This window comes from Manihot esculenta, chromosome 6, assembly GCF_001659605.2.
Source record: "Manihot esculenta cultivar AM560-2 chromosome 6, M.esculenta_v8, whole genome shotgun sequence".
Lineage (NCBI taxonomy): Eukaryota > Viridiplantae > Streptophyta > Magnoliopsida > Malpighiales > Euphorbiaceae > Manihot > Manihot esculenta.
The window spans coordinates 28,185,891-28,213,106 of record NC_035166.2 but is presented as its reverse complement, the minus strand read 5'-3'; the positions used below and the strand labels follow the sequence as shown (position 1 = coordinate 28,213,106).

The window sequence follows — 27,216 nt, the reverse complement described above, 5'->3', positions numbered from 1 at the left end:
AATTATAAAAATAATAGTAATTTAACAACTGCTTTTTTAATAATAGATAAATTTTATAAAGATTTTATAATAAAAATATTATTTTTGATTATTTTATATAAACAACTATCTTAGATTAAATAATATATTTGTTATAAAATATTTATAATTATTATTGTAAAATAAAATTTATTTTGAAGGTATAAATTATATATTTAATAATTAATTATTTATTTTTAATTTTAATTTTAATTTTAAAAATTATTAAAATTACACTAAAATCAAACGTTAGGTTAAACATCTAAATTAAAATATAAAATGATGAAAACATTGAAATTTTTTCAGTGAATTGATTTACTATTAAAATTTTTGAGAATTATTAAATTACACATCCAAATTAATATTAGATCATTCAGAAAAGGATTATTAAAAATAATGATTATAATATGTTTAACGTGGATGATAATTCAATAGATAATTGTTATAATATTAAATTATTAGATTGTAATTTCTTTATCACAAGATATGGGGATGATGATATGTTTCAATAATATTTTTTCTAATTTCTTATAAATTTAGTTTATTAATCGTAATAAAGTTAAAATATATAAATATTTTAAACCATTGTTTTTAGTTATATTATTATAACAATAAAAAAATTTAAACAATAGAGGACCCAGAATAGAAAGCCAAAATTGAAATTTATTATGATTTAATTTCAATAATTATTAACACAATTTCCCAAAATGGTACGTTTGAAAGGCACAGGACAGGACAGGGCTCAACTATAAATTGGCTTCCACTCCGCCATTGTGGAGACATCGATCAAGGATGGCCTACCACTATTCACAGCCTCTCTCCCTACTTGTCTCCCTTTTAGATATTGCCTTATGGGAGCCCTCTTCTGGAGGAGGTATTGCCATCTACTGGGGCCAAAATGGCAATGAAGGCACCTTGGCCGAAACTTGTGCCTCGGGAAATTATCAATACGTGAACATAGCTTTCTTGTCTACTTTTGGGAATGGCCAAACTCCTATGTTGAACCTAGCAGGCCATTGTGATCCTACATCTTATGGTTGTACTGGTTTAAGCATTGATATTACAGCTTGCCAAAGTCGGGGCATCAAAGTCCTACTGTCCCTTGGAGGAGATGTAGGCAGCTACTCTCTTTCATCGGCTGATGATGCAAACCAAGTCGCTGATTATCTTTGGAACAACTTCCTTGGTGGGACGTCCGATTCACGTCCACTAGGAGATGCCATTTTGGATGGTATTGATTTTGATATTGAGAGCGGTTCAGGCCAATACTGGGATGATCTTGCCAAGGCCCTTAGTGAGTTTAGCCAAGAAAGTAATAAGGTATACTTGTCGGCAGCTCCTCAGTGTCCATTCCCTGATTATTATCTAGACAAGGCAATTCACACTGGCCTATTCGATTACTTGTGGGTTCAATTCTATAACAATCCTCCATGTCAATATAACGGTGATGATGTTGACAATCTCTTGAGGGCATGGAATGAATGGATAACTGTCCCAGCGGGCCACGTGTTTATGGGACTTCCCGCAGCAGTGGGGGCAGCCCCTAGTGGTGGATACATACCGTCCAATGTGCTTATTGATCAGGTTCTTCCAGTTATCAAGAGTTCCCCCAAGTATGGAGGAGTGATGCTCTGGAACAAGTTCTACGATAATGGATATAGTTCAGCTATAAAGGATGCAGTGTGATTAAGTTATTAATTAGCCAATAAGACATGATCATATGTCCTACTTAAATCATATGCATATAGAATTATCTAATAATGAAATGGATTAATAAAATATAAATAATCCATTATATCTTCCAAGTGGTTTAATTTCTCTTTAGCTTTTCTTTTTCAAGTGGCATTCTAATACTTTGGATTACAGGAAAACATTGTAGAATCAATTTACATTACTAATTCAAATCTTAAAATTATGTTCTACAATTAAATAATTTCTTCTGATCTCATAATTAAAAAATATATACTATTTCGATAAACTAAAAAACAAAAACAAAAAGAAAGAGCGAAGGCTGATTAAGCACTACAAAGTCTTGATTGAATTGGTCCAATATCTAGTCCCACTCCTAAATCAGCGGGGGAAAATTCAACCTTTGGACCTGACTTTGGGATTTCATACGTGAAGGTTTACTTGGTTACTTAAACTTGTTATCATTGGCAAGTTCTGTTTATTAGAGCTGGTGGATATGAGCTTAAGCTCCGTTGGAACAAATTTGACTCGGCGTACAACTCAGTAAATATAAGTTGAATATTTCTCGATAGAAATCAATTCCACCAACTATCATTCATTATTTTAAATTAATAATATTTTCAGTAAACCTCTCAATTTTAACTCTTTGTTAAATAATATTCTCTCATTCAATTTTATTCAAACTGAAATTGTATAATATAAATATGTAAAATTTTATATACACCATTATCGTTTTACATTATAAATTTATATAAATTCAATTTTTTGATAATTTTTTTTACAATATTTTTAAAATTTATAATAAATTTAAACTAGTCGGCCACTAAATTTCAAATATCATGTCTTGACCAGCAAGTCATCCTCCATCCTGATTCCTTTGTAGAAAAGTCGAAACCTATTGCTTGGCGGTGTTAAGATAATCATTACAACTCCTATTGGTCAACGCCAATGTCAAGCAAATCAAACCCTGTCTTCGTGGTTCCACACATATCCACAATCTAATTGCGCATTACATCACCATTAATTTCAAATTGACAATTTGCGTTGCTATTTTTCTCAAAGCAAATAATCTAAGTCAGCTAAAGCTATCAAAAGGAATCACAACTCAGTCCATTGCCTATTTTTTGCATTTATTTTTTTGGGTTTTGGTCGGTGATACTTTTATTTAATTTTCCCATACTACTCTATATAATGGACCTGGACAATCCATCTGCACCATAGCGCATAGAACCAATAACTAGTGTTCATTTGCTTGGCAATAATGTCCACAAAACCCCTAGCCGTTCTTCTCCCTCTCCTGCTAATCTCACTGTTTATACCCTCCTATGCCGGTGGGATTGCCATATACTGGGGCCAAAACGGCAATGAAGGAACTCTAGCAGAAACTTGTGCCACTGGGAAATATTCCTATGTGAACATAGCCTTCCTCAACAAATTTGGCAATGGTCAAACCCCTGAAATCAATCTTGCCGGTCATTGCAACCCAGCTACTAATGGTTGCACCACCGTCAGCAACGGCATCAAGAGTTGCCAAAAGCAAGGAATTAAGGTGCTGCTTTCTCTTGGCGGTGGCATTGGGAGCTACACCTTGGCCTCTCAAGCTGATGCAAGAAATGTAGCAGACTATTTGTGGAATAATTTCTTGGGTGGGAAATCGTCTTCACGTCCCTTAGGTGATGCTGTATTGGATGGTATTGATTTTGACATAGAGCAGGGTTCGACGCTGTACTGGGAGGATCTTGCACGCTACTTATCAGCATACAGCAAGCCAGGCAAGAAGGTGTATTTGGCTGCAGCTCCTCAATGTCCATTTCCTGACAGTAACTTAGGAACTGCCCTTAACACAGGTCTTTTTGACTATGTCTGGGTTCAGTTTTATAATAATCCTCCATGCCAATATAGCTCAGGTAACATTAACAACATTGTTAACTCGTGGAATCGATGGACCACATCAGTAAATGCGGGGAGAATATTCCTTGGGTTGCCGGCAGCTCCTGAGGCAGCCGGAAGCGGGTACGTTCCACCGAATGTGCTGACTTCTCAAATTCTTCCAGAAATAAAGAAGTCACCTAAGTATGGAGGTATCATGCTCTGGTCAAAGTTCTGGGATGATAAGAATGGATATAGTTCTTCAGTTCTGAGAAGCGTGTGAAATGCATGAAAAATTGCTTCACTTGTTCTAAGTTGTCGTCTTAAAGCAAACAATATGAAAACGATGTAACCATTAAAGAATTTGCTCGACAAATTCAATAAATTTCGTGCTCGTGTCTTTTTCCTATACCATTTCCTTTTTCTAATTCTTTTTTAATGATGAGGAATTCAATTATATAACCATCACAAGCTTCAAATAACTTTTAATTTCAATAAATATAAATGACTTTTTTATTTTAAATAATTCATTTAAATTATTTTAGGATAAGCTTTAGCATATACACATTATACAGAATTATGCTATTTCTAAATCATCAAATGGTATATTGAAAATAATATAATTTTAAAATTCAATGAGATATATATCATATCATTAGTGCTTAAGAGGAGAGAGAGAGATGTTAATTGAAATGGAGAAATTGGTGCTTAATTTGTCATTTTCATATTAATTTGTTAACTTATTATACTGGTTATTTATTGATTTATTCTAATATTATAATTTAATATTTATTTTTATATTTTAAGTTTCAAATTATACAATAAAACCTTGTTAATAATAAAATTTGTACGCATGCCATAATTTAAATTATAAAAATAAGTTTAAAGTAGTTTACAATTTAATATTTGTTTTTAGTAAGTTTAATATTTATTTTTGAGATATATAATATAAAGAACAAAATTTTATAGCATTCACATTTTAAATTAGAGGTTTTTAAAATTTCTAATACATATAACATAAATCGTTTTAAATAACTAATTCTCACATAAAAAAATATATTTTGATAGTTGAAAATTTTTTTTTAAAAAAAAAGTGTTTATATAAAATTAACTATTAATAAATTAAATTATTTTTAAATAAAAATATAAGAAAAGAATAAAAGAAATTTGTCATGCTGCTATTTTTAGAACACCCTTATTGAATCAAGTGACAAAATCTAGTAAAGCTTTTATACAAGATAAGATTTAAATTATATTCCATTTTGAGATATAAAAAATAAATAATTTCTAAAACTAATCTAAAATTAGCAAAAAGATAAAAAAAAAAAGTTAATTATAAAAAAGTTAAAAAAGTAAAATTTTCAACACAAATCTAAAAGTTGTATAAAACTGCAAAAAAAAATTATAACTATATAATATAAAATGATATTTTAAGGATTGAAAAATCATATAAAAAAATTTTATGCAGTTATAAAAATTAAATTATATTATTAAAATAACTAACAAATAATTTGTGCAATATATATGAGTAATAGTGAATGTATGCTATGATTGCAACAAATTTTTTGCAGCTGCGACTTTGTTATATAGCATCCTACAACACGTGGCTATCAGGAAAAAGAGAAGGCAAAATAAACCATTAACAAATTGTCCGGTTAAAACCTACGAAGCAGACACGGCGAGTGAATGATGCAAAATCTCACAACGGAAAGTCAATTTAGTGCTCAGATAAAAACTCCATATATTATCCTAATCTGAGAACATTCAATATGCTTATCATCTTTCTTCGACTCTACACTTTCCGGACCTGAATATTGTGCGTAGATTGGAACCGCCAGATTGGTTGTCTGCCACTCTGAACAAGAGCAACTTCCTCTCCTTCCTTCACCATCCCTTGATTCTGTAAATGGAAACCCAGAAAAAGAAATTAAGGAAAAAAAATCATTAGCCCAACAGATAAGCTGATAATTACACCTCAATTCCCAGCTAATTAAAAAGATTTTGATGGACTTTGCCCTTAACCTTGAGCACTGATAAAGCATTTGCAAAGGTTTCTTCTGCATCATCTGAAAACTGCATGTATATGGAACATACTCCTTGGTACAAAGCCAATCTCTGCTGTATTCTCTTCCTGCATGGTCATTAAAATCATGTGAGTAGTCAAACTCTAAAAACAGCTATAGCCTGTAAATGGCTGATCTGTGCAGTCCTAACAAATTCACAGCAGCAACTCATTAAGTCAGTAGTTTAATATATTTATGGGGGCTGAATATCAAAACTCAAATCCTATTATGTTTATTTTCATGCCATTAGTCCAAGATAAATGAGAAGATCATCAAAAGCACCATTGTTGATGTTTACACCTTAAGATCCAATATCAGTGTATCTTTAACTCAGGTAAGAGCCAGAGAAATTGAATGGTGACAAATTTGAAATCTAGGGGTATAAGAAACTAACTCGTTTGTGAAGGCAAAAATAGTGCCAGAAGGTCGATAGTGGCTCAGTAATATAGACATGAAACCAGTCCTGGTGAAGACAACAATTGAGGTTCCAAGAGTGTTTGACATCATGGTCGCATGATATGCAAACATCTCGCTCATGTGGTTCTGCAAGAAACAGCAAGTTATTAGTATTCAGGTTGAGCATCAAAAGGAACAAAAGAAATGACAAACATAAAATACAACAGACTTAATTCAGGTACCTTGAAAGCTTGACCAAGATTTGGTGGCATTGTACCACCAGCTATGGTTGCTTCAGTTCGTAAAGCAACTGTGTGCATCACTTTCACAGCTTTCAATGGGAATCTGCAAAGACATGAAATTTCTTCAATGAGAATTTCTTTTTCACATATAGTTTCATTGACAATGTACGCAATTGAAAAAAAATACTCACTTTCCATGAGCAGTTTCTCCAGAAAGCATTACTGCATCAGCACCCTCACGAACTGCAATGGCAATATCAGACACCTCCGCTCTGGTTGGAGTTGGATGGACAATCATGCTTTCCAGCATATTTGTTGCCACAATAACAGCTTTCCCCATGCTTCGGCACAGTCTGATTATTTCTTCCTATAATTTAAATAGAAAATCACTCAATTCCATGTCCATACTAATAAGTTAGCACCAATTATGATCCTGTCATCACTCTTGAAGAAACAGAATTACCTGCAAAAGAGGAACCTCCTCAATGGGGAGCTCTGCACCAAGGTCTCCTCTTGCAACCATTGCCTGTATAAGATGAGTACATACTACATTTAGAACATAAATTATGGAAGATTTACAGTGTTCCATATCCAAGCTGACCAAAAAGTACTTCGATATCAACATTGGACTAAGTGCATTCTTCAAAGCATCCATCTAGAAATGTCAGGTTCTTCTAAAAACACAAATCAAACTGTCATGCATAAACACACCAGGTATATAAATTATGTAATATTATGATACCATGTTGTCCTGAGCAGCAATAGCAAAAAGAAAACTTTCTTGTTCCTTATTCGCTTTCACTAATATGAGGGTTTAAAATATTTTTTTTTTTGGGTTAATTTGGCTCACACCAGGGTTCAAACTTGAGAACTCACTGAGCTAAAGCTAATTAAAACTGTTAAATTCCACACATACAAGGGACACCAAGCTCAATATTAAAACACTACTATTCACAAAATCAGCTTATAACTAAATTTGGAAGTTGTACTAGCAGCTAAAAGATGCTATGCAAAGATTCAGGTTGTTACCCCATCAGATGCTGTGATTATTGAATGCAAATTTGGGATAGAATCTGCACTTTCAATTTTTACAATCACATGTATATCTGCCCCACAGCCTGCCAAGATAACAAGAAAGCATCATGCATGTTAAACTTTGCTTGATTATCATGCAACTTAATTAACATTGTAATATAGCATGCAAATAGATTTTACTTTGAAGATAGTTCTTCAATTCATGAACTACTTGTGCATCTTTAACAAAAGAAACAGCATAGAAGTCAACTTTGTTGTCCACCCCAAATTTTATGTCATCCCAGTCCTTTTCTGCAAGAAAATATCATAAAAGTAAGTCCATGAGCAAAAACAACATTCCCTTCCTGGGGCCTAAAATGGAACTAAGAAGGTAAAGCTTCAAGGAATAAATGAATTGAAGCAGAGGTATTGATATCAAAGGCATTCAAGTCCCAACCAGTGATGGAAGGCAGTGTTGCGCTTTTTCCTCTAACATTTAGATGACGTCTAGACTTAAGTTCTCCACCATCAACAACTTCACATTTCACAGAGTCATCTGTCTTGGACTTCACCAATAGTGACATCATACCACCTACATCATGGATCAAGAGTAAGAAGATCATATAATTCACCACCAAAAAAGTATACATTTTGGAAAATCCAAACCCAAAGCACAAGGTAAGAAGCTAAGCTTTCCTTGATGATAGAAAAGTCGCATACCATCAACAAGAAGCATGTCACCAACTTCTACATCATTAACAAAGTCATCATAGTTAACACTGACACAGTCAGCAGTGCCAACTCCCCTACGAATTGTAAAAGTAAATTCCTGGCCGGGTGTTAACATGATTGGCTGAGGCAAGTCACCACTCCTAACTTCAGGACCCTGATAACAACAAAATTCAAATGAGCAAGAGAAGTACCAGTTACAAGAAAGAGAACATGTTATGTTGAAAGTTTGTTTCATATAATTTCATTTACTGAATATTTGCACATTTAAGTGTGTGTGTGTGCCTGTGTCATGTATTTAACTACAACATATTGAACACAATTTTAATAGTTGGGAGATTGCAGACCTGCATTTTGTATATAACAAATTTTCACCATTGTGATACCATGGCAAATATAGAAGCTTATTACTGCTTTTGCTTGCCAGGTCACTTATATAAAAGGATAGGTATGGCCACGACCTTCAACAGCTTCACAGACATGAGCATATGAGACACATGTAGCATCGATGTGTTCAAGACACAGGAAAAATTACTAGTAGTAATAGAAGGTTCACTATTCAAAAACAGGTGAATACTAATCACATTGACAGTTAATTCAGAGTAATGCTACTGGTAAGTGCCTAAGTGGCAACTCTATTTAAAGAAATGTTCCAAATGTCTGGTATATCACCAAGTAGAGCAAATTGCCAACTAAAGCAAAGACATATAGCCGTTCAAATATGAATCACAAAATTAATATGAAATGAACCTGCCTTGGTGTCAAGCATGATTGCAATGACATTGTCTTTGGACTGTGCATTATATTCTTTAACTAAATCAATAACTTTCTGGTGAGATGCATGGTCTCCATGAGACATATTCAATCGGGCAACATTCATTCCAGCCTCAGCCAGCTTCCAGATCATCTCCTTTGTGTTGGTTGAAGGACCAATAGTGCAAACAATCTTTGTCTTTCGTCTAACTGTGGGCTTGGACCACACACCCACTGATGTGTCGCCTAATTGCTGTAAATTCAAAACTTGCTCTTCTCTCTAAAAAAACAGGTGGTAAGCTAATTCATGAGTGACAGTTTCCAATCAAATTCTCACAAAGGAAAAAGAAAAAAAAAAAAAAAAAACTTAAGCACTTTTATTGTGAGAAAAAAAAATATAGACGCACACTATATATATGGCTGCGTGCCACTGGTAAACTGAGAATATATAGCAGTTACGCATTGTGAAAATTTACGCTGCTACAGAACAATCCTGGAAAACTCAGAGAAAACTCTCAGTCCCAGGTTATGTCGAAGGATTCGTTCCCATGTGCAAATGACTATTTGAAAAAGAAAAAAGTATATACTCAACATCACTTCTTTCTTTTCCTCCGTATACTCAGCGATGAAAGCAATTTGATCAATTGAGCTTATTATTATGCTTCCTCGGTTACCAGATGACGAAAAACATGGGAAATCTAGATCTCAACAAAAACAATGGAAATGATCAAGTGGTACAGATAATATGGACCTGCGGTACATCCTCGGGAGAGACAGGAATAACTTCAGGCTCAGCACGCACGGATCTCTTAGCAGCCGCTATTTGAGTACTTCTAGGGGCAATTCTGAGGCAGTTCTTCTCCCTCTTTTTCTCATCACTTGCCAATACTTTCGAAGCAAAACCTGAAGGCTTTAGCTTATCAACTCGCTCTTGTAGGGATCCAGAGCTAGGGCACAACAATGAACCATGGATCGATCCGGTAGCCACAACTTGGGCCATTGTGAAGACAGTACTCTAGAAATAAGTTTCCAAAGGGAGCTCTGGTGAGGGAGAGAATTCACTTATGAGGTTTAAAGGTCACAGGGAGGCTGTGTTAAAGAGGTTGGAGAAGTCGCCGCCAAATTTGGCGGAAATGGCAAAGGCTGAATTAGAGAGAAGAGAAGCGAGGCGAGGTAGAGAGCTTAGACTTGTTTATATCGAAGAAATGCAATGGGTTTTTCATTTCACTATTTGCGCTAAACATTTCTTATTTCAAAACAGTTTGCAATGTTATGATTAATTGACTACACTGGGAAGTGGCGTCGTTTCGGTAGCACAGTTTTAATTTTCTGCTTTTATTTTCATGGGAAACACATTCCTATCTAACTATTAACTACTCCCTCCTTAACTGCTTGCTTGTCGCTTCCTTTAATTCTTTTTTCTTCAAAGGCCTCCCTTAACTATTATTGATTAGTCATTTTATGGGCAATTTTTATCTAAAACTATATCAATATGAATGCTAAAAAATAAATATATAGATCGCCTTTATATAAAGAGTAAATGAAATCCACACGAATTTACATAAATGTGTATTATTTTCATGATGTAAAGTCTTTTCTTTTTTATTAAAATAAAAGAGATCTATTATTTAATTTTTAAATATTTTTATTATTAACAAAGTAAATTATTTATTTTTAAAATTTTATTAAAATATTTTTATATTTTTTTACTATTAATAAAATAATTATTTTTATTAAAAATAAATAAAAAATAAAAAAATAAACTCGTTGTTTAATCTCTAAATATTATCATTATTAATAAGTCAATTTCTATTTTTTTATTTTTTCACTCCATTAATAAAATAGTTTCAATTTTTTTTATTTTTCTCTTTAAAAAAGAATAATAAAAAAAAATAAAAAAAGGAAGAATGAGTAATTTAGTTTTTTTGCTATATTTTTTGTTAATAAAAATAAAAAATAATTACATTTTAATAAATTTTTTAAAATTGAAAAACTAATTTATTAATAATTACAATACTTAAAAGACTAAACAGTAAATATAGTATAGCCTAATTAATTAAATTATAAATTATATTAAAATATTTTTATCATTTATTTTCTTAGATGATGTTGCTTTATTTTGGACTATGGTGGATAATCTACCGTACCTACTACTAATTAAATCAGACATGGTCTTTATAGTCAATAAACTTATACAATTTACCTCTCGACTAATAGTAAATCGTTATTCTGCTGTGAAACAGTTGCTTTGTATCTCAATGGTATCTATGATATAGGTATGTTCTTGAAAAAAATATTCTTGTTATGTACTACATGCTTTTTCTATGCTGACTAGATTGACAATCAAAATGATTGGATATCAACTAGTGCACACATCATATTTTTGGATTGTAATCCTGTTGCATGATCGTCTAATAAGAAAAAGCAATGGCCAAATCCTTGATCGAGGCTAAATACCGCTCGATTGCATTAACATCTACCGAGTTATCTTGGGTATAAAACTTACTTTAGGAAATTCATGTCAAATATTTTGCCGCCCCAATCATTTATTGCGACAACTTAAGTGCCACATATGTTGCAGCAAATCTTGTGTTTCATTCGCAAATGAAACACATATACGTGGGCTATCACTTTATTTGTATTGAAAATCAAAATAGCAATTTTCCGATTGCACATGTCTTGTTCAAAGAATAACTTACAGATCTTTTAACAAAAACACTCTCTACTAAATACTTTGAACTTGGGAAGATTTTTTAACAAAAACACTCTCTACTCAATGCTTTGAACGTGAGAAGACCAAAATTGATATCTCTTGTTGATGGGTATTTAAAGAGATAAAATCTCGGCTTTTTAACGGTAAATAACTTGTAATTATCTCCTATAATTTAGTCATAAATTAGGTTTATATTAGTTATAGTTATTAATTAACCATAGCTTTTGTGTATATAAATATTGATGTAACCATTCTCAAAATAATAAAATTTCATTCTCTCAAAACATCACTAATAATGGCGAATATCATGATTTGTAGTTTTTACTATCGTTGTATATAATATTAGGTTTTGTCATCAGTATGATGATTTTTTACCTTGCCCATAAATTGTGTGAAGTCAATAGTAAGACAAACATTACTCTACAAGAGGAATCATTCAATATAATTGTCATTCAATTGATAAAAGGAAACAAAGATTTTAGCAGTAATTAAGATTCAGTCAAACAGCCTGTAATGGAACTTGAAGGTTCCAATGATATGTGTTTAAATTTGCAATTGAAGTTAGACCTCTTCATTTGGAATCTCAACACTCCTAATAGGTCCCTTGAACCATTTTCTTACATCTAATACCCACCAGAGCATTATCAAACTCAAAACAATTCGAACAGCCACGCGTGCATAGTTGAAAGTATCTTAAGAAATTGGGCAATAATTGGCAAAAGAAAATAAGAACAGGTATAACAAATCCACTAAAAGGCAATGAAGCATATTAGCATTCTGCTTTGCCCAAATAAAATGGCCCAGCTTTGAAATTTTTCTCAGCCATTACCATTCTAGAGAAAATTGGAACTGTATACTAATATAATTATACACTAATATGTAAAATAATAAAAATATAATAATATAAAAAGAAATAATATATAATAGTAGATAAATATAATAAATATAAAATAATAATAAAAAAAAAATTATCGCTACTTTCTTGCAAGTCTCCCCTCATGGTTTGACTTCCAAATGTTCTCCGAAGTTGTTTCTTTTGGGCTTCTATGACGCTTTCTACTTATCCATATAATTTTCCTTGCCGATGCATGCACTGTTACAACATGGACCTGATCCTAGCTGCTCATGAGAAGTTATTTTATTTAGTTCTTTTGAGTAATCGGAGGCTTGTGTATCTTCACAGTTCATTGCTCAAAGAACCATGCGATTTTTTTTGTCTCTCTTGGTTGCTTAGCGTCGCAAGTGATCTCCAATTGAGTCTTCTGTTATGGGTCAAGTACCCTTTTCCTTTTTAGAGTCGGTGTTGATTTGGTCCTTACTTTGGGCATGGATTTTTAATTTTAAATGTATTGGGCACATATAGTTATATCTCTTGATCTTTTGAACTTGTACCATCTTTATTGTAATGAATTTTTTTTTATAAAAGAAAATCGGAATAAATTATTGTGTGGAACCGCATACCTTTCTTTATATAGTGTCGAAAAATAAAAAACTTTTAATATGTACTAAACTCTATATATAATCAGCAAATATAAAATTATTAATTTAAATTTAAATATATAATTCACCATAATTTTAATAATATATTGTATATTTATTGACATGTTATATGTATTTGAATAAATGAGTGTAAAAATAAAAATAGATTATATATTTATGATGCAATTTTAAGATGGTAAATATGGTGTTTTTAGAATGGGATTGCCATGAGTTAGTTTTGTAGATGGGTTTTATTTAAATTGTGATTTTGTGGTGTTATCCAAATTTTGCCAAAAAGGAACCTTTAATACTTTTGCCACATTATGCTTATATGTGAAACAAATTACCCGAGAACATCAAGTTTGATTAAGTGTTATTGACAGAATCAGGAATGTGGTGGAAGAGTTCCATGCTATGATTAGTGTTCAATCAATAGAGGGTAGAATGGATGTTGAGCATGTCACCGGAGATGGCACGTTGAAGTGGTGTTTAGGGAAAGTGATCGACATTTTTGCTGGAACATCCATAATAACTTGTTTTTTGTTGTTGTTGTGAAAAGGTGAGATGTGAATGTGGCAGAATCTCAAAATTCGGAATATGGGTTAAGGCTATGTTTACTTATTCTCCGCTGTTCATTAATGATCAGATGCCCATCGAGTGATGTGTAAGTTAAGAATTTGGGAGCTGGTTGGAAACTGTAGGTATGGCCCTTACTAATTGTGTTTTTCATAAACAGAGGTTGTAGGCTTGTTGCGGAGTGAATGGTCCTTTTGTTTCCAGAGGTAGAAAAATTGTTACGCATGAAATGACAATGTTTATGGGGACCAGGTTGGTGAGTGTGTATGAGTTGAGGAGATCCCGGGTTTTGTTTATGCTATTGTTTAGTTTGAAGAGCAAGAGACATTCAAATTTGTTGTATTTATTTTTGTATGAGGAAAATTATTTATTTGTGTATTAATCTTCAGATACAGACAAATATTTTTTAGTTTGACAAAAATTTATTAATGCTAATAAATGTATTTATTTATTTTTTCAAACAAATAAATCACACAAATTATTATTCAATGTAAATATCAATTCATTTCAAAATAAAAAATTTATTTATGGAACTTATTACAACAAAATCAATGAAATTCTTTATTTAATACTATGTTATTAATTTACTATAATTATTTATAAATTAAATTTCCAATAAACAATTTTGTTTCATTGACTACTATAATTTTTTGAAATCACATATTTCACAATAATTAAATTAAATTTATTTATTTTCTAATAAATTTATTTTTTTAACTTATTAAATTTTTATTTAAAAAATAAAATAATTATTAAAGTTTATTTAAAATTATTTTTCACAAAAATAAATCATCGGAGATAAAAGGCAGCATCCAAGAAACTCGGGTTTTCTATGCACTTTTCTTTTTTCCTCAAAGGTTTTCTATGTATTTTTTTTCTTAAAATTTTTTATCAAAGTTTCTATGTACTTGAGTAAGCCAGATATCGTTTAGAATTCACAGACCGCCCAAGCCCTAAATTACATGCTCGCTAATTGTATTCTGCCACATCACAGGTTGCAACAATTGTTATCATATCCATAGCACCAAACCGCCGCCCCCCCCCCCCCCCCCCTTCTGCGGGTCCCAAAGGCGCCGAATTCACACTCACAAAGCGCGGGAAAAAAATTTTCATATCGATTCGCGCCAACGAAGCCCTAATCACATTCCTCAGCTGTTCACTCCCCCTCTCTCTCTCTCCCTCTCTGATTTCATCTTGCAGCAAGTCTAATTTCAGATCTGAATCCATCAAGTCTCTCGTTTCTACACTATTCGAAAGCCATACTCGAAGCCTACTCTAAACTCTGACGTTCACTCAAATTGGACATGGAAGACCTGTCGCTTGTCTGCGCTGGTCTTGGCGTCGCCGAAGAGGAAGAAACCGGCAACCGCATCGGCTACTCCAAGGGCGACAACTGCCTAGGTAAATATCAGCCACAGATCTCCATAATCAACTAATCATTTGTTTGGTTGGCGGGAAAAGAAATCCAGTATGAGCTGTAAATTAATTGGAACTTGGGAAGTTTTAACACCTTCGCTAATCGAAATTGTTTAAGATGTTCGCAGATAATCTAAGGGATTTGCTGAGATTTTTAAGGCGTGATGATCCACAAACGCGAGAAGTGTTTAAGGAAGTATGCAAATGGAAGATCGTGTCCAAGGATTTGATTCCGATTATTCAATTTTGCCGAGATGAGCGTAACTTGGTCTTAAATGCAGGTTAATGCGGCTTCTGTTCTTATTATACATACTTCGTTTTGTGTGTTTTTTTTTTCTTGGGTCTTGATGATTTCTTCATTTCAAATGTTTCAGTGAAGGTGTTGGTGTTTCTTACTATGCCAATTGAGCCTTCATCAGTTGATATCCCTCAGCAGATAGAGTACCTATGGGACTTGAAGTCTGCGATCACAAGTAGTGACACTGTTGGAGTGATTGTTTCGCTGCTTGAAGGCCCGCTTGAAAATTTGGAATGGTGAGAAGTTCCATAAGCATCACTGCGTGCTACTGTCAGTTCTCCATTTACTCGGAAAAGCCACTGGATTTTTCTATTATCCTTTTCCGTTTTGCTTGGTCTGAGTGTTTCCAATATTATATTCTCATATTTTCATCACACTTTTAATTTGCAGTTTCCACTGCACTGTTGCATATATGTTTTCTAATCATTTTATTATCAACAAACACCCTTTGATACAGTGAATCATTCACTGAGGATGACTGGAAATTGGTTCAGCTGGTACTCACACTATTTCGAAACGTTCTTGCCATCCAAGACATTTCATTGCCACAGAAAGTTGGGGGATCTGCTTGCCATCTTTTGTCACTAAGAGATAGATTTCTGGAACTTCTGTTCCGTGAGAATGTAATGGACCTAATTCTAATTATAACTCAGCATGTTCGTGTTTCTCACGGTTATCTTCGTCAGGATAACTTGCTTTTGTTAGAGATATTCCATTACATTTTTTTGGGTCAAGAGCCAGAGTTGATTGCCAAAGCACACCAAAATGATTTCCAGGTTGGTGTCTTCATTTTCTTTTTAATCATCATTATCTGATCGCAGTAAGTAGAGAAGTCCTTGAAAGAAACTTAAGCAGAGAGGGAAAATATGAAATTAGGTCAAGTACTAAAACTTTACTTTTTCTTATATATGATACTGTATCAATGAAATTATGGCGAATGACATCCTTTTAAATGAATGGCATGGTATCTATAGATGCTAAATTAGCAGTTTTACTAATCTTTTAATTTTCTTTTTTTTGAATTGTTAACCATATAGCCCCCCCCCCTCCCCCAATGTCTTTGTTTAGCTATTCTCTTGTTCAATACACAGTAATCAATGTATTATATGTTAATATGGTAGGTGAGCGGAGACACGAAGGCTTCTCTTGATAGTCTTAAGTCGATTATGGAAGAGGAAGAAGAGAAAAGAAAGCTTTCCAGAAATGTTGCACGTCATTCACAATTTAGTGGAACATTTACAAGGCTTACTATGGTAGGTAGTTGCAGTACAGGTGATGCTGTTGAAGGGTTTCATACTCTTTTCTATGACACTAATTGAGTAGTTATTCAACAGGATGGTTCTAAAGCAGTATGCAAAGGAAACCCTAGATCTGCTTCTCAGAATATCCTGCCCAAACCTCATAAAATTCAAAGGAGTTCGACTAAAAAGATTGTGTGGGATTATGGGAGATTTCCTTCAATGAAGGATAACATTTTGGTGTTGCTGCATGATTTTCTGAACCAGTTCTTATCAGGAGGTTACAATGGTATATTTTCTGAATTTAATGTGTTGTTTTATATATATATTTTTTGTTTTTATTTTTTTTTACTACACCATTAATATTTAACATCAATCAAATGCATATCAGTTCTGATGCAGACAATTTGTGAGGACATTGAAAAGGAGCATCATGCAATCCAGAAGAGTGACATTGTTGTTTTCTTCCAGGTTGCTCAGTTTGTTACTTCTTTCCAATATCACAAGTTTTTGACTTACGAGGTGAGATAGGGAGGCACTTATCTCTATTTGTGTAATAAACTATTGATATCCTCTATTCTCTGATGGACATTATGACTTCCTGCAATCACGCTGTATTTCCTTAACATGTTGTCCATGGATCATATATATACTGCTGTTTTGATACACATATATAGTCATCTCTTTATCAATTATATTAATCTGAATATTTCATCCATATTTTTGTTTAATTATAAGAGATTTTAAAGATTTTACCTGCACTTAACGTATTTGGTAATCTAAAAACACTGGTTAGCGGTACTGAACGTGTGAGCATAGAGTTGCTATGCACTTCACCTAGTGCATGATTAAGATTCTAGTACTCATGCAACAATGTGATTGATGGCTACTGCTAATATTTGGTTTATATTTCTCTCCATCTATTGCCATCTGGTAAATACTTGGTGTTGTAGTTGCTTATTTTGTTTTAATACATTTAGCTTCAATAAAATAATATTTGTTTGTCTCAATCTTGAATCAAACGAAATGGTGGTTTGATTGTTTAATAATTAACACTGGACATGAAAGGAAAAGAATTGGGCAAAAATTCAGAATCACGTACTTCTTATTTAGTCCAAAAGCTGAAATGCCTATGATATGGTGGCATAACCTCATATATTGGAATAGTAGAAGATGCATCAGATTGCTTTTCTTCTAGAGAGCCTGCCATGAAGGATTCAATGTAATTTCACTGAGATATATGTGTAGTTCAGCTCCAAAGAATTCATGCAATTGCTCAAAATGAAAAATTTATTAACAAAAGACTAATATTAAATTCTTTAAAATGGTGTTATTGGATCATTCTGAAAAAGCCAGTCCAAGTAATCATCTTTTTTTTCCATGAAAGCCTACATATGGTTTTCTATTCAAAGTTTTATAGTTTTTGTTTTTGCGCACAGTTCTACAGTCTTGATTACTATTGCTAGCTTGTCATTTTTCTCGTTCAAAAACTAGTTCATTTCATCACTCTTTCTCTCTTTTTCATTCTTTTTAGATCTTTTTGTTTCCATCTTAAACTATTTGCGGATGTTTTCTCATTAACAGCCGAACATGGAAAGGGACAATTCTCACAGCTTGTCCAATGAACTCGCTGATAGCACAATATTCAAGGGCGATATTTGTGGACCAATTGCAGCAACAATGAGCGAATCAATGTTTCTAATTGTCATTTCAAGGTGGCGCAATGCCTTTGATGGCTTGAAGGAAACAAACGACTATAAATTTCTATCAGCGGCGGGCTCACTTATGAAAATTATGGTAGACTATACTTATTGACTCTATCAGATGAATGCTTGTCATTTCCATGTGCTTTTTTCCTAAAAAAGGAGAGCTTATTTTCTGGAAATAATTCTAGACGCTTCTCAGATTTGAGAAGAAATTTTAAATGCTGTCTAAGAGTATGGTAGCATGAGCTTATCTATGAATAAAGCAAAGATTCCCAACAAAACCTTTTGGATTAGAGAGTTGATTGACAATGAGTAAAGGAGAAGGAAGAGATCAACTTATGATGCAAGATAGATTCTGAATCTCTCTGTAACACATGGCTTTTTCTGTAGTTGATTTACATATTGGAGTTGAAGATGTGTTTCATTTGCAGATGATAATTTCTGTTAAGACATCCAAATCCAAATTCTAAACATGGTAATGATTGAAAAGCTTTAGGTTCTCTCAAGTTAGTGCCTCTTCGTGGGCATAAAATTTTGGTGATATTATGGTTGTATCTTCTCTAAATCTCCTCTTCTATGCTAGATTTTAATGTTGCATAGTTGCTTAAGTTGTTGCTTTTCTTTCATGCAGATCCGCATTTTAGACTTGGTTCTTAAGTTATTGCCTGAAGATTCTAGGGAGCCTCAAACAGCTCGCATCCTGCTTTACAAGTTATTCTATGATCAAACTGATCTAGGAATGACCCAGTTCCTTTTGGGCCTGATCAAATCATTTAACATTCACAAACAATCCAAAAGGTTTTTCCCTTACAAACCCAAGAATATTTCCTCATGATAGCATGCATATTTTCTCTTTTTTGTGGCTCATTTCTATGCTACTATGTTTGCTCTCTACATTTATCTTAAAAGTCCATTTTTCACTAGATATGTAAAGGAAGCATATCTTTGACATCAATCATTAGTAAATGCATCTTTTAATCAAGCTTATCAATGAAATTGATTTATTTCATCTTTTTGCCTGAATCTCTATTAATGATTTATGTGATTTTTTCAAGATCTTGCTACTTGTATCATATTTTTTTTTTTCTTGTCAGTGATCTTGCAGATTTGGTGGAAACTATTCATGTAATTGTAAGACTGATGGAGAATCTCCAATCTCGTGGCACATTAAGGGTAAGAAAGGTCATCTCTGCCCTATTGTATTAGACCTGAATTCAATCAACGCATTATGCAGATCAGATGCAAAGAATGTTATCTTAGTAAAATAGATCCTATTAGAAGTGGACTAATTCATTCTTATGCATTAGAATTTTTTTTTTTTCAATTTTTCGTTATGCTACTCATTATGACTAAAATGTAGTAATGTATACAGCCACTGTAATTTAACAGGTACTTACTGTTGCAATATCAGCAATACTATTCTGCACGTATTTGTGAATAGATATATGCTTCTCCCGTGAACTCGAGCCTGTTCTTTTTGGAAAACAATTTTTATATTTTTATTTGATTCTTTATTGGAAAATGCCATTAGTCAGCACTGGACTTCATGCTTATATACCTTTTTTTTCCGCTGCTGCTTGAGATGTGATCCGTTTCATTGCATCTATGGTCTTCTAATTTAGAATTTAATATTTTTTGCTTCACCTTTTTCTATTATAGCGATCAATAGTAAAAATTTTGTTTCATGATTAAGGTTTCGAAGAAATCAAGGAAGGTTAGAAAGAAGAAAGTGTTGAGTGACAAGATGGAAACTAAAAATGAAATGTCTCGAGATGAAGTCACCAATCAGGATCTGAACCTTTCTTCTAATACTGAAGAACCAGCTGATTTGAGCACATTGCAAGAGAAAAGCCAAGGAAACGTGACTTCTGATAATCAAGAAAACATCTGCAATGCTATTCAGGTTGATAAGCCTGAAATAGTTTCACCAGAGATGGCGAATCTGCCTCCAGTGGGTAACAGAAAGAGTGATCACAAGGATTATAATCTTTCTTGCAGCTCTGATGATTCTTCTGGTGATGAGCTGCCTGCTGCAAATTATGAAGTTGACTTTAAGGTATCTACCTTCGTATCAGCTTTCGCAAACCACAACATCATTCAGAATTTGTGCTGGTTGCTTCGGTTCTACAAGAGTAATTCCATCAGTACAAATCACTACATCATATGCATGTTGCAGAAAATCACTGATGACCTGGATCTTTCTCCAATGCTTTATCAGGTTAGTCTAGAAGTCCGTTCATCCTCAAGATTTTCATATTGTAGCATACGATCCTCACATATGTAGAATCATGTTTGACAAATTTGTGCAGTTATCACTACTCACAACATTTTATGACATTCTGGATGAGCAAAAGACACGTCCGTGCAAGGAATATGCAAATATTGTTAATTTCCTGGCAAGTTTCATTAGAAGAATGTTAAGAAAAATGAAAAGTCAACCGCTTCTATTTGTGGAAGTTCTCTTTTGGAAGTCCCGCAAAGAGTGCCATTACATTAATGCTGAATACTTGTTACATGAGCTTGGCCATATAAGGAAGGAAACTAGTAGTTGGGGAGTCTTTGAAAAGGGAGAAATTGGGTCTTCACAGGCAAAAGGATGGGTTCCAAGAAACATAGCAGATGCATTGGGTGAGGATGAAGCAGATGTTGTGATCTCGCACGAGCCATATCAGAAGTGAGACATTTTTATTATCCCCTCCTCCACTATGACAATAAACAGTAATAGGAAGTTAAGAAATTTTTACCTTAGTTATTAAGAAATTTTTTATTTTGGTGCTTTTGAAATTTAATTTAAATTTTTAGGCAATTATCAGTAAGTCTTTTTGGAAAAGTGGCATCTTCTTCACTATATTGAGAATTTTTCTTGATTGGATGGAGTTGCTGACATCTTAATTGTGAGATTTATGTTGCCTTCTTTTGTCTAGGTTGAAAGAAAATTTTGGTGAAGTGCGGAGAGACATCTCACCTAATTCAAAGAGCAGCGACGATGGGAAAGGAAATTCTGAGTAGTACGATGTCCTGGAACAACCCCTATTTGTGATTTTAAGTTTTAGCTTTCCTAATCTTACTTTGTGCATTTGGCTGGTGCAGTGCAGAAAATACCATGGAACATGAAACTGAAGGGATTTCCAAAAGAAAGAGGAGATTTGTTCTCACTGATGAGTTGGAAATGCAAATAAGAGATCTCTATGAGAAGTAAGTGTTGCTTGGCAAAACTGAAAGAATTACAAGCATTTCCTTGCAAGAGTACATGATATGCATTCATAAGAGGTGCAGCAATGCATTATCGTTGGTCATGGTTCTTTTATGATGGATTGATTATGTAATTTTTTTCCTTCCCCATGAAGGCTGAGACATGATTGTCTTGTACACTTTTTTGGTTCATTAAATCTGTTTTAACTGATTGGATTTCTGCAGATTCAAGGACGATGGGAACTGTAGCCGTCTGATTGCAGAATCTCTAGATCCCACTTGTCATATTTCACCTGCACAAGTTTTCAACAAGCTCAAGCAACTAGGATTAAAAGTGGCATCAAAGAGAAGGATGAGAGGTGTTGATAAAACATCTTCTATTTCTAATCAACCTGGGGAGAAAGGAAGGACAACAGAAAAAGAAAGTGATCTTCGCAACTCAATTGATTTTGAAGGGACCATGCCGAGGCAAGCTTTGTAAGTATTGTTTGAGCATCCTGCTTTTGAACTTTCATAGTTCACAGATTTTGTTTTATTCAAGGTTTCAAATATCTTTATTTGCAAAACTGAGTTTTTTTACTCTGAAAGCAGTTCAAAACTTGGAAGGGCATGATACGAAGCATATGCTAATGCATGTTCTAAAATATGGATTGAAGTTTTGGTAAAAACTGTCAGTCTTTTTATTCAGGTTGATGTGCTTATCCTTCCTTTCAACAGGGCCACCAGGAAAAGAGTGCGTGCCTTTGACAAAGATCAGGAGGAAATGATTAGAGCTTTATTTGAGCAGTAAGTACTGATTCCGTAGTTATAGTTCATATAATATAGGTTTAGTCCTGTTTATTCTATACATGATATGCACTTTAATTTTATTTCCACCCTGTAAGATGTTAAATTTGCAATAAAAAACAATTGCTGCTCTATTCTTTGTAATTGTATACTGTGCTCAGGTTCAAAGAGCATAAAAGATGCAGTTATATGATTGCAAATGCAATGCCTGCTGGTAATTCTTTCACAGCTGCACAAATTTCTCAAAAACTCAAGCAACTTGGCTTGCGTCTTCCTCAGCAAGAGAGGTCTGAGGCAAAATTGCATCTAATAGATGATGAACCGAGTAGCCTTTCAACTGGAGGACATGATTCTGATGACGAAACATTGTTATCATTGAGGAGGAATAGGTACCTAATATCTCAAGTTTGGAATACGTCAGTGCTTCTGAGTATTTATCTTATAATTCATGCAATCTAGATTCCTTGTTTTGTATTAGTTATGTGTTTGGTGCTTGGCTTTGTATCTATTGAAAGCTGGAGTCTCTCGCTCATGAATGTTATAATAGGCATACAGATCTTGGCACATGTATTCACACTATCATTGTGTAAGAGAGAGGGAAGAATGGGCACAAGATTTATGTGGTTTTAACATAAGATTTATATTCACGGGTAAGATAGAGATGCTATTATTATAATGAAAAGAATAAGGTACAATCTTTTGGAACTTTCAGACCCTAATCCTATTGAGTTTCTTGAAAATCTCACATTAAGGCACAAACTACAATGTTTATATATGCTTAAGCCCTCTCTTACTACCATAACCTCACAAAATATTTTTTCTGATGGTTGTGTAGAACTTTTGAGTTGAGTTACAATTCGACCTATGAAAAATCATATCCAAATTCAAAACACAAAATAACAATGAAAATTTTCCCATATGGCAATGTGGAACTGAGTTAAATGGAAAATTCATAAGTCCAGTACGTGCACTTAAGATGTATTCTTAATGAAACTTGGCTGATCCCTTTACAATATTCAAAGCTTTATAATCATGTATTTTGTATCTAAGTGACATTTTAGGTTATTTCTCATGCTTCAGTTAATGCAGATTTCTGCATCTTCCTTGAAACTAAGCAGCCTGTTTTTTGAACTCATAAAATTGTCGGCCAATCTGTTTCATGATCTTCGCAAGGCTCTGGCTTTTGTGGCTGACTGCAACCGCTAAGATTTTTTGTGTAATGCTAATGTTGCAAAGCCATGTGCATCTTGATAATGACTGGTTATTATCTTTCAATTGTAGGAGTAGAAACAAGGATGGTGGCAGATTTTTAAATGAGTCGTCTACACGGAACAGAGAAAAGTTTTCTGATGATTCTGATGATGAATTCCTAAGTTCTATTCTCAAGTATCTCTTTCTTTCTCTCACTCTGTCAACATATAAATGTAGAACCAGCTGCTGTTTAACGTGGCCTATTCTTTATAATGCTCGTCTGTTTCTTATGGTTGTTATTCTTTATAATGCTTTTTTTTTAATTTACGGTTGTTACTGAAAATTCAATTCCTTTCACTACGAAGTAGCAGATTGGCTTACTGTGACGTTTCCTTCTTTTTTCAACTTCTGGGTTTCTTTTAAAAGTTTTTTCAGATTATTTTTATTTTTCAATTAATATTTGCTCGTCTATAAATGACTCCCCCACCCCAATTGTCAGGCACAAAAGCAAGGATGGTGATAGATTGTTTGGGGAGGCACAGAGTACAGAGGCAGGGTTACCTGATGACGAAATTTTGGCCTCTGCTCTTAAGTAAGTCTCTCCTTTTGTGTAAAAGCACAATTTTGGATGCTTAAGTAGTTGTGCCCAGATATATGTTTATTTTGACTATTAGCATTTCATTCTTTTTGTCAAATTTTAACAAGAAGATATGCAATATCAACAATTTTTTATTTTAGTACATCTCGTTGCCCCTTGTTGCATTTGATCTGTAACAGGCTTCATGTAAATTCTTTTATTCTTAACATTGCTGTTGTGATGTGAAAGAGAAGTCCTTACATTGCTAAATCACTCCTTTAATGTAATTTGGCAAAATATTTTAGGACTGCTTTGTTTTATTTCTTCTTCTCCTTTTCTCTGTTTCCTTTTACATTTAAATTTGGTCGGCAGTGTATTTTAAAAACATGTTTGTGCTTTTGTTAATGGAAGTTCTTAATGTAACCAGTGTTATTAGAATCATGAGTAATACAATTCATAATGAAAAACTAGTCTAACGATATGAATTTAATGGGTGAATTGTAAATAGCTAAAAATCAGTAAGAATCGCAGTAATTGCAATAATCGAAGGTGAATCACTAGAATTGTTAGATTCATCATTCATCTATTCATAAGGAAAAGGGCAACAAATGGCTAAACTCAAAAGGTGGGAGACAGAAAACTGAAGAGGACAGCAAATTTAATGCAAAATAAGTGGCAACTGATGCAAGATAGTTCTAGTAATTTTTGTTTCAAACTTTTAACTTTCTTGTTTGATACTTTCAGCTGCCCATAGCAAAGTTATTAAGTTCTCTTTGATTTTATATTCATTACATGATTTGCAATTAAAATTTGTATATGGACGTGATTCACGATTAAATGTTCTATGTGTTTTGATAAAATTAATAGAAAATATATCTATATCTCTATATATATTATTTTCAATTGAGTATTAAAAAATTGTACCGAGTGTTATGATTCAATTCTGAATTATTGATTCAAGATGACGATTTTGATACTTGATTTGACAACTATTATGTTAAGTATGTTATAATCATGCCTGGTAGCCTTTTATTTATCCGTTTCTGTTTTGTTATTCTTCTTGATTTATCTTTCGGACACAGTAAAACACGAAAGCCAAAAGCAAAAAGGAGAAAGCTCACTACAACTTCTGTTGAGAGGAAAGTAACTGATGAAAACTTGGGCGATGGAGATTCTAAAGATGTTGCACAAAGGTATATTCTTAAGCCGATTCTTTACCAAAAGCTTGCCTTCTCCATATAGTGATGAAGATTTGATAAGCAGTGTGTATAGCTTCATCTAGGGCTGATAAGTTCTCTTCGTTCGGTCTGTTGGCTGTTGCTGTTTGATCATAATCTTTCTTTGTTGGAATTATCTATTGCTGTTCAGCAAGTTAAAAATGAGTTGACCTAAAAACCCTTTTCTTATCAAGGGATGAAGAAGGGATTCACGAGGATGATGCTCTCAACATTAATCAGAAAGATGCTTCAGAACCTGAAGCAATTGGCAGTGTCAGTAGAAGTCCAGTTGTTTCGGTAGTCAATGACAAGGATGATTTAGCAGATCGACAAATGGATGATGACGATCATGCTGATTCTGGCTCGTCAATAAAAACTGCCCAACTTAGGAGGAAGTTGAGGATGGTAGTCGACTTTGATGATGATGATTAAGATGTTACAATGGGGAATTGGTTATTTTTAGTTTGTTGTGATAGGCGTTTTGCGTACTTGCATAGTATGATCATTTGCTATGGTAATCTTTCAACCCCTCTCCCTTTTTCCTGGCAGCATGTCTGTTAATATTTTGTATATATAGAAAATGTAGGCAGTTTAGTGATCAATTGTGGAGGTAGCTCTATGGTCTACAAATTTATTTATAAAGTCAGAATTGGTATTTATCAATTTTGTGCTTAGGTTAAATGGAATCTAATTTATATTATAATTTAGTAAAATTCATAATTTAGTCCTCGTTTATTTAATAGTAACTAATCTAATTTTTAAAATTTTATTTTATTAATAAAATAGTTTTTCTTTTAATTTTATTATTAATTAACAGCTAATTGCATATTTTAATTTAAATTAAAAAGATTAAATTATTATAAATTATTAAAATTAAAAAAATTAAATTGTTATAAAAAGTGAATTCAAAAAATTAAATTGTTATGTTTTAATTTTTAATAGAAAGATTATTTTATTAATATAAAAAATATAAAAAATTATATTATTTATTATTAAAATAATAAAAATTAAATTATAAATTTTACTAAATTTCAAAGAGATTGGTATAAATTACTTAATTATAAATTAGACTCATGGTGTATTGCTTGATATCACAAGCTTTTTGTTCCTTGGAAAGAACCTGCTGCCTGTAAACATCGCATTGAATGGATCTTTTCCAGATAGCTTCAGCCAATTAATGGCGTTTTCTTTATTGGGGTTTGCCTAATGTTTGACAATTAAACCTGGTGGTGGTTGGTAAATGAAAGGTATTTGTATAGTGTTAAAATTAGGCTATAATTTATTTTTTCATTTCAAGGCCAAAAAAAAATCTTAAACTAGGCTTTATTTTTGTTTCATTAAACTTTTATAAAATTAAAAACTAAATGTTTGAATTTAATTTTCTCAAATTAGAATACTAGTGACATTTAAAACAACATTAATTACTTAAATATTTAGCATCTGTTATTTAAAACAGATTAAAGATATACAAAATAAAAATTTACAGATTTTAAATATAAATCTAATTCAATTGTTTTTTAATTTATACAATTTACTATACGTTTTGAAAAATGAAGTTTAAATATATTATACATATATTTTGAGTGTCAAGCTTATTATATTTTTTAATATTTTAATAAAATTTAATTAAATTATATTAAAATATGAGATGTATTTATTTTAATATATTTTAATATTTAAGGGTAATAAAAAATAAAATAAATCTAATTAAATTACTGTATAATAATCGAATAAAACCACAATTAAGTCTCATATACTTTTGCTTAAGAATCAAATTTAATAATAAATATTTTTAATAAAATATTATTTTTATATAATATAATTTCATTTTTATAATTTTCAAAATTATTTATTATTTTTATATATTTTTAATTTTTATATTAATTAAAATATTAAATTTTGTTATTTTAAATTATAAAAAATAAAATTATATTGGATAAAGATTTACTTAACCGTTAATAAAAATATACAAGTTTAATTAGTAAATTGATTTTTTTTACACTGAGTTTAAAATATAAACCTTAATTTAATTTAGGTAAATTATACTTTAATTT

General features: G+C 32.6%; 4 protein-coding genes across 4 annotated transcripts; 3 read left to right on the top strand and 1 right to left on the bottom strand.

Annotated features, from left to right (window-relative positions):
- The first annotated feature begins 807 nt into the window (after nucleotides 1-807).
- Nucleotides 808-1,821, top strand: LOC110618119 (acidic endochitinase). Its single transcript, XM_021761173.2, has one exon. It carries the CDS (start codon nucleotides 811-813, stop codon nucleotides 1,702-1,704), a length of 894 nt encoding a protein of 297 aa, XP_021616865.1. The 5' UTR covers nucleotides 808-810; the 3' UTR covers nucleotides 1,705-1,821.
- A 1,072-nt stretch (nucleotides 1,822-2,893) lies between these two features.
- Nucleotides 2,894-3,985, top strand: LOC110616639 (hevamine-A). The gene has a single exon (XM_021759072.2). It carries the CDS (start codon nucleotides 2,969-2,971, stop codon nucleotides 3,857-3,859), a length of 891 nt encoding a protein of 296 aa, XP_021614764.1. The 5' UTR covers nucleotides 2,894-2,968; the 3' UTR covers nucleotides 3,860-3,985.
- Nucleotides 3,986-5,099: 1,114 nt separating this feature from the next.
- LOC110617587 (plastidial pyruvate kinase 2) lies at nucleotides 5,100-9,995 on the bottom strand. The gene is made up of 12 exons (XM_021760485.2): nucleotides 9,525-9,995; nucleotides 8,775-9,053; nucleotides 8,012-8,177; nucleotides 7,749-7,883; nucleotides 7,493-7,603; nucleotides 7,307-7,395; nucleotides 6,741-6,803; nucleotides 6,469-6,644; nucleotides 6,278-6,380; nucleotides 6,034-6,182; nucleotides 5,599-5,707; nucleotides 5,100-5,476 (listed from the first exon to the last, which is right to left on the bottom strand). Exons 1-12 carry the CDS (start codon nucleotides 9,771-9,773, stop codon nucleotides 5,369-5,371), a joined length of 1,737 nt encoding a protein of 578 aa, XP_021616177.1. The 5' UTR covers nucleotides 9,774-9,995; the 3' UTR covers nucleotides 5,100-5,368.
- Nucleotides 9,996-14,628: 4,633 nt separating this feature from the next.
- Nucleotides 14,629-25,764, top strand: LOC110616641 (protein timeless homolog). The gene is made up of 21 exons (XM_021759074.2): nucleotides 14,629-14,942; nucleotides 15,086-15,238; nucleotides 15,332-15,491; nucleotides 15,713-16,031; nucleotides 16,377-16,508; nucleotides 16,590-16,782; nucleotides 16,885-17,015; nucleotides 18,078-18,290; nucleotides 18,831-18,997; nucleotides 19,294-19,372; nucleotides 19,893-20,417; nucleotides 20,509-20,873; nucleotides 21,124-21,207; nucleotides 21,290-21,394; nucleotides 21,617-21,868; nucleotides 22,109-22,177; nucleotides 22,339-22,566; nucleotides 23,459-23,563; nucleotides 23,868-23,960; nucleotides 25,028-25,138; nucleotides 25,357-25,764. Exons 1-21 carry the CDS (start codon nucleotides 14,846-14,848, stop codon nucleotides 25,592-25,594), a joined length of 3,819 nt encoding a protein of 1,272 aa, XP_021614766.1. The 5' UTR covers nucleotides 14,629-14,845; the 3' UTR covers nucleotides 25,595-25,764.
- The last annotated feature ends 1,452 nt before the right edge of the window (nucleotides 25,765-27,216 follow it).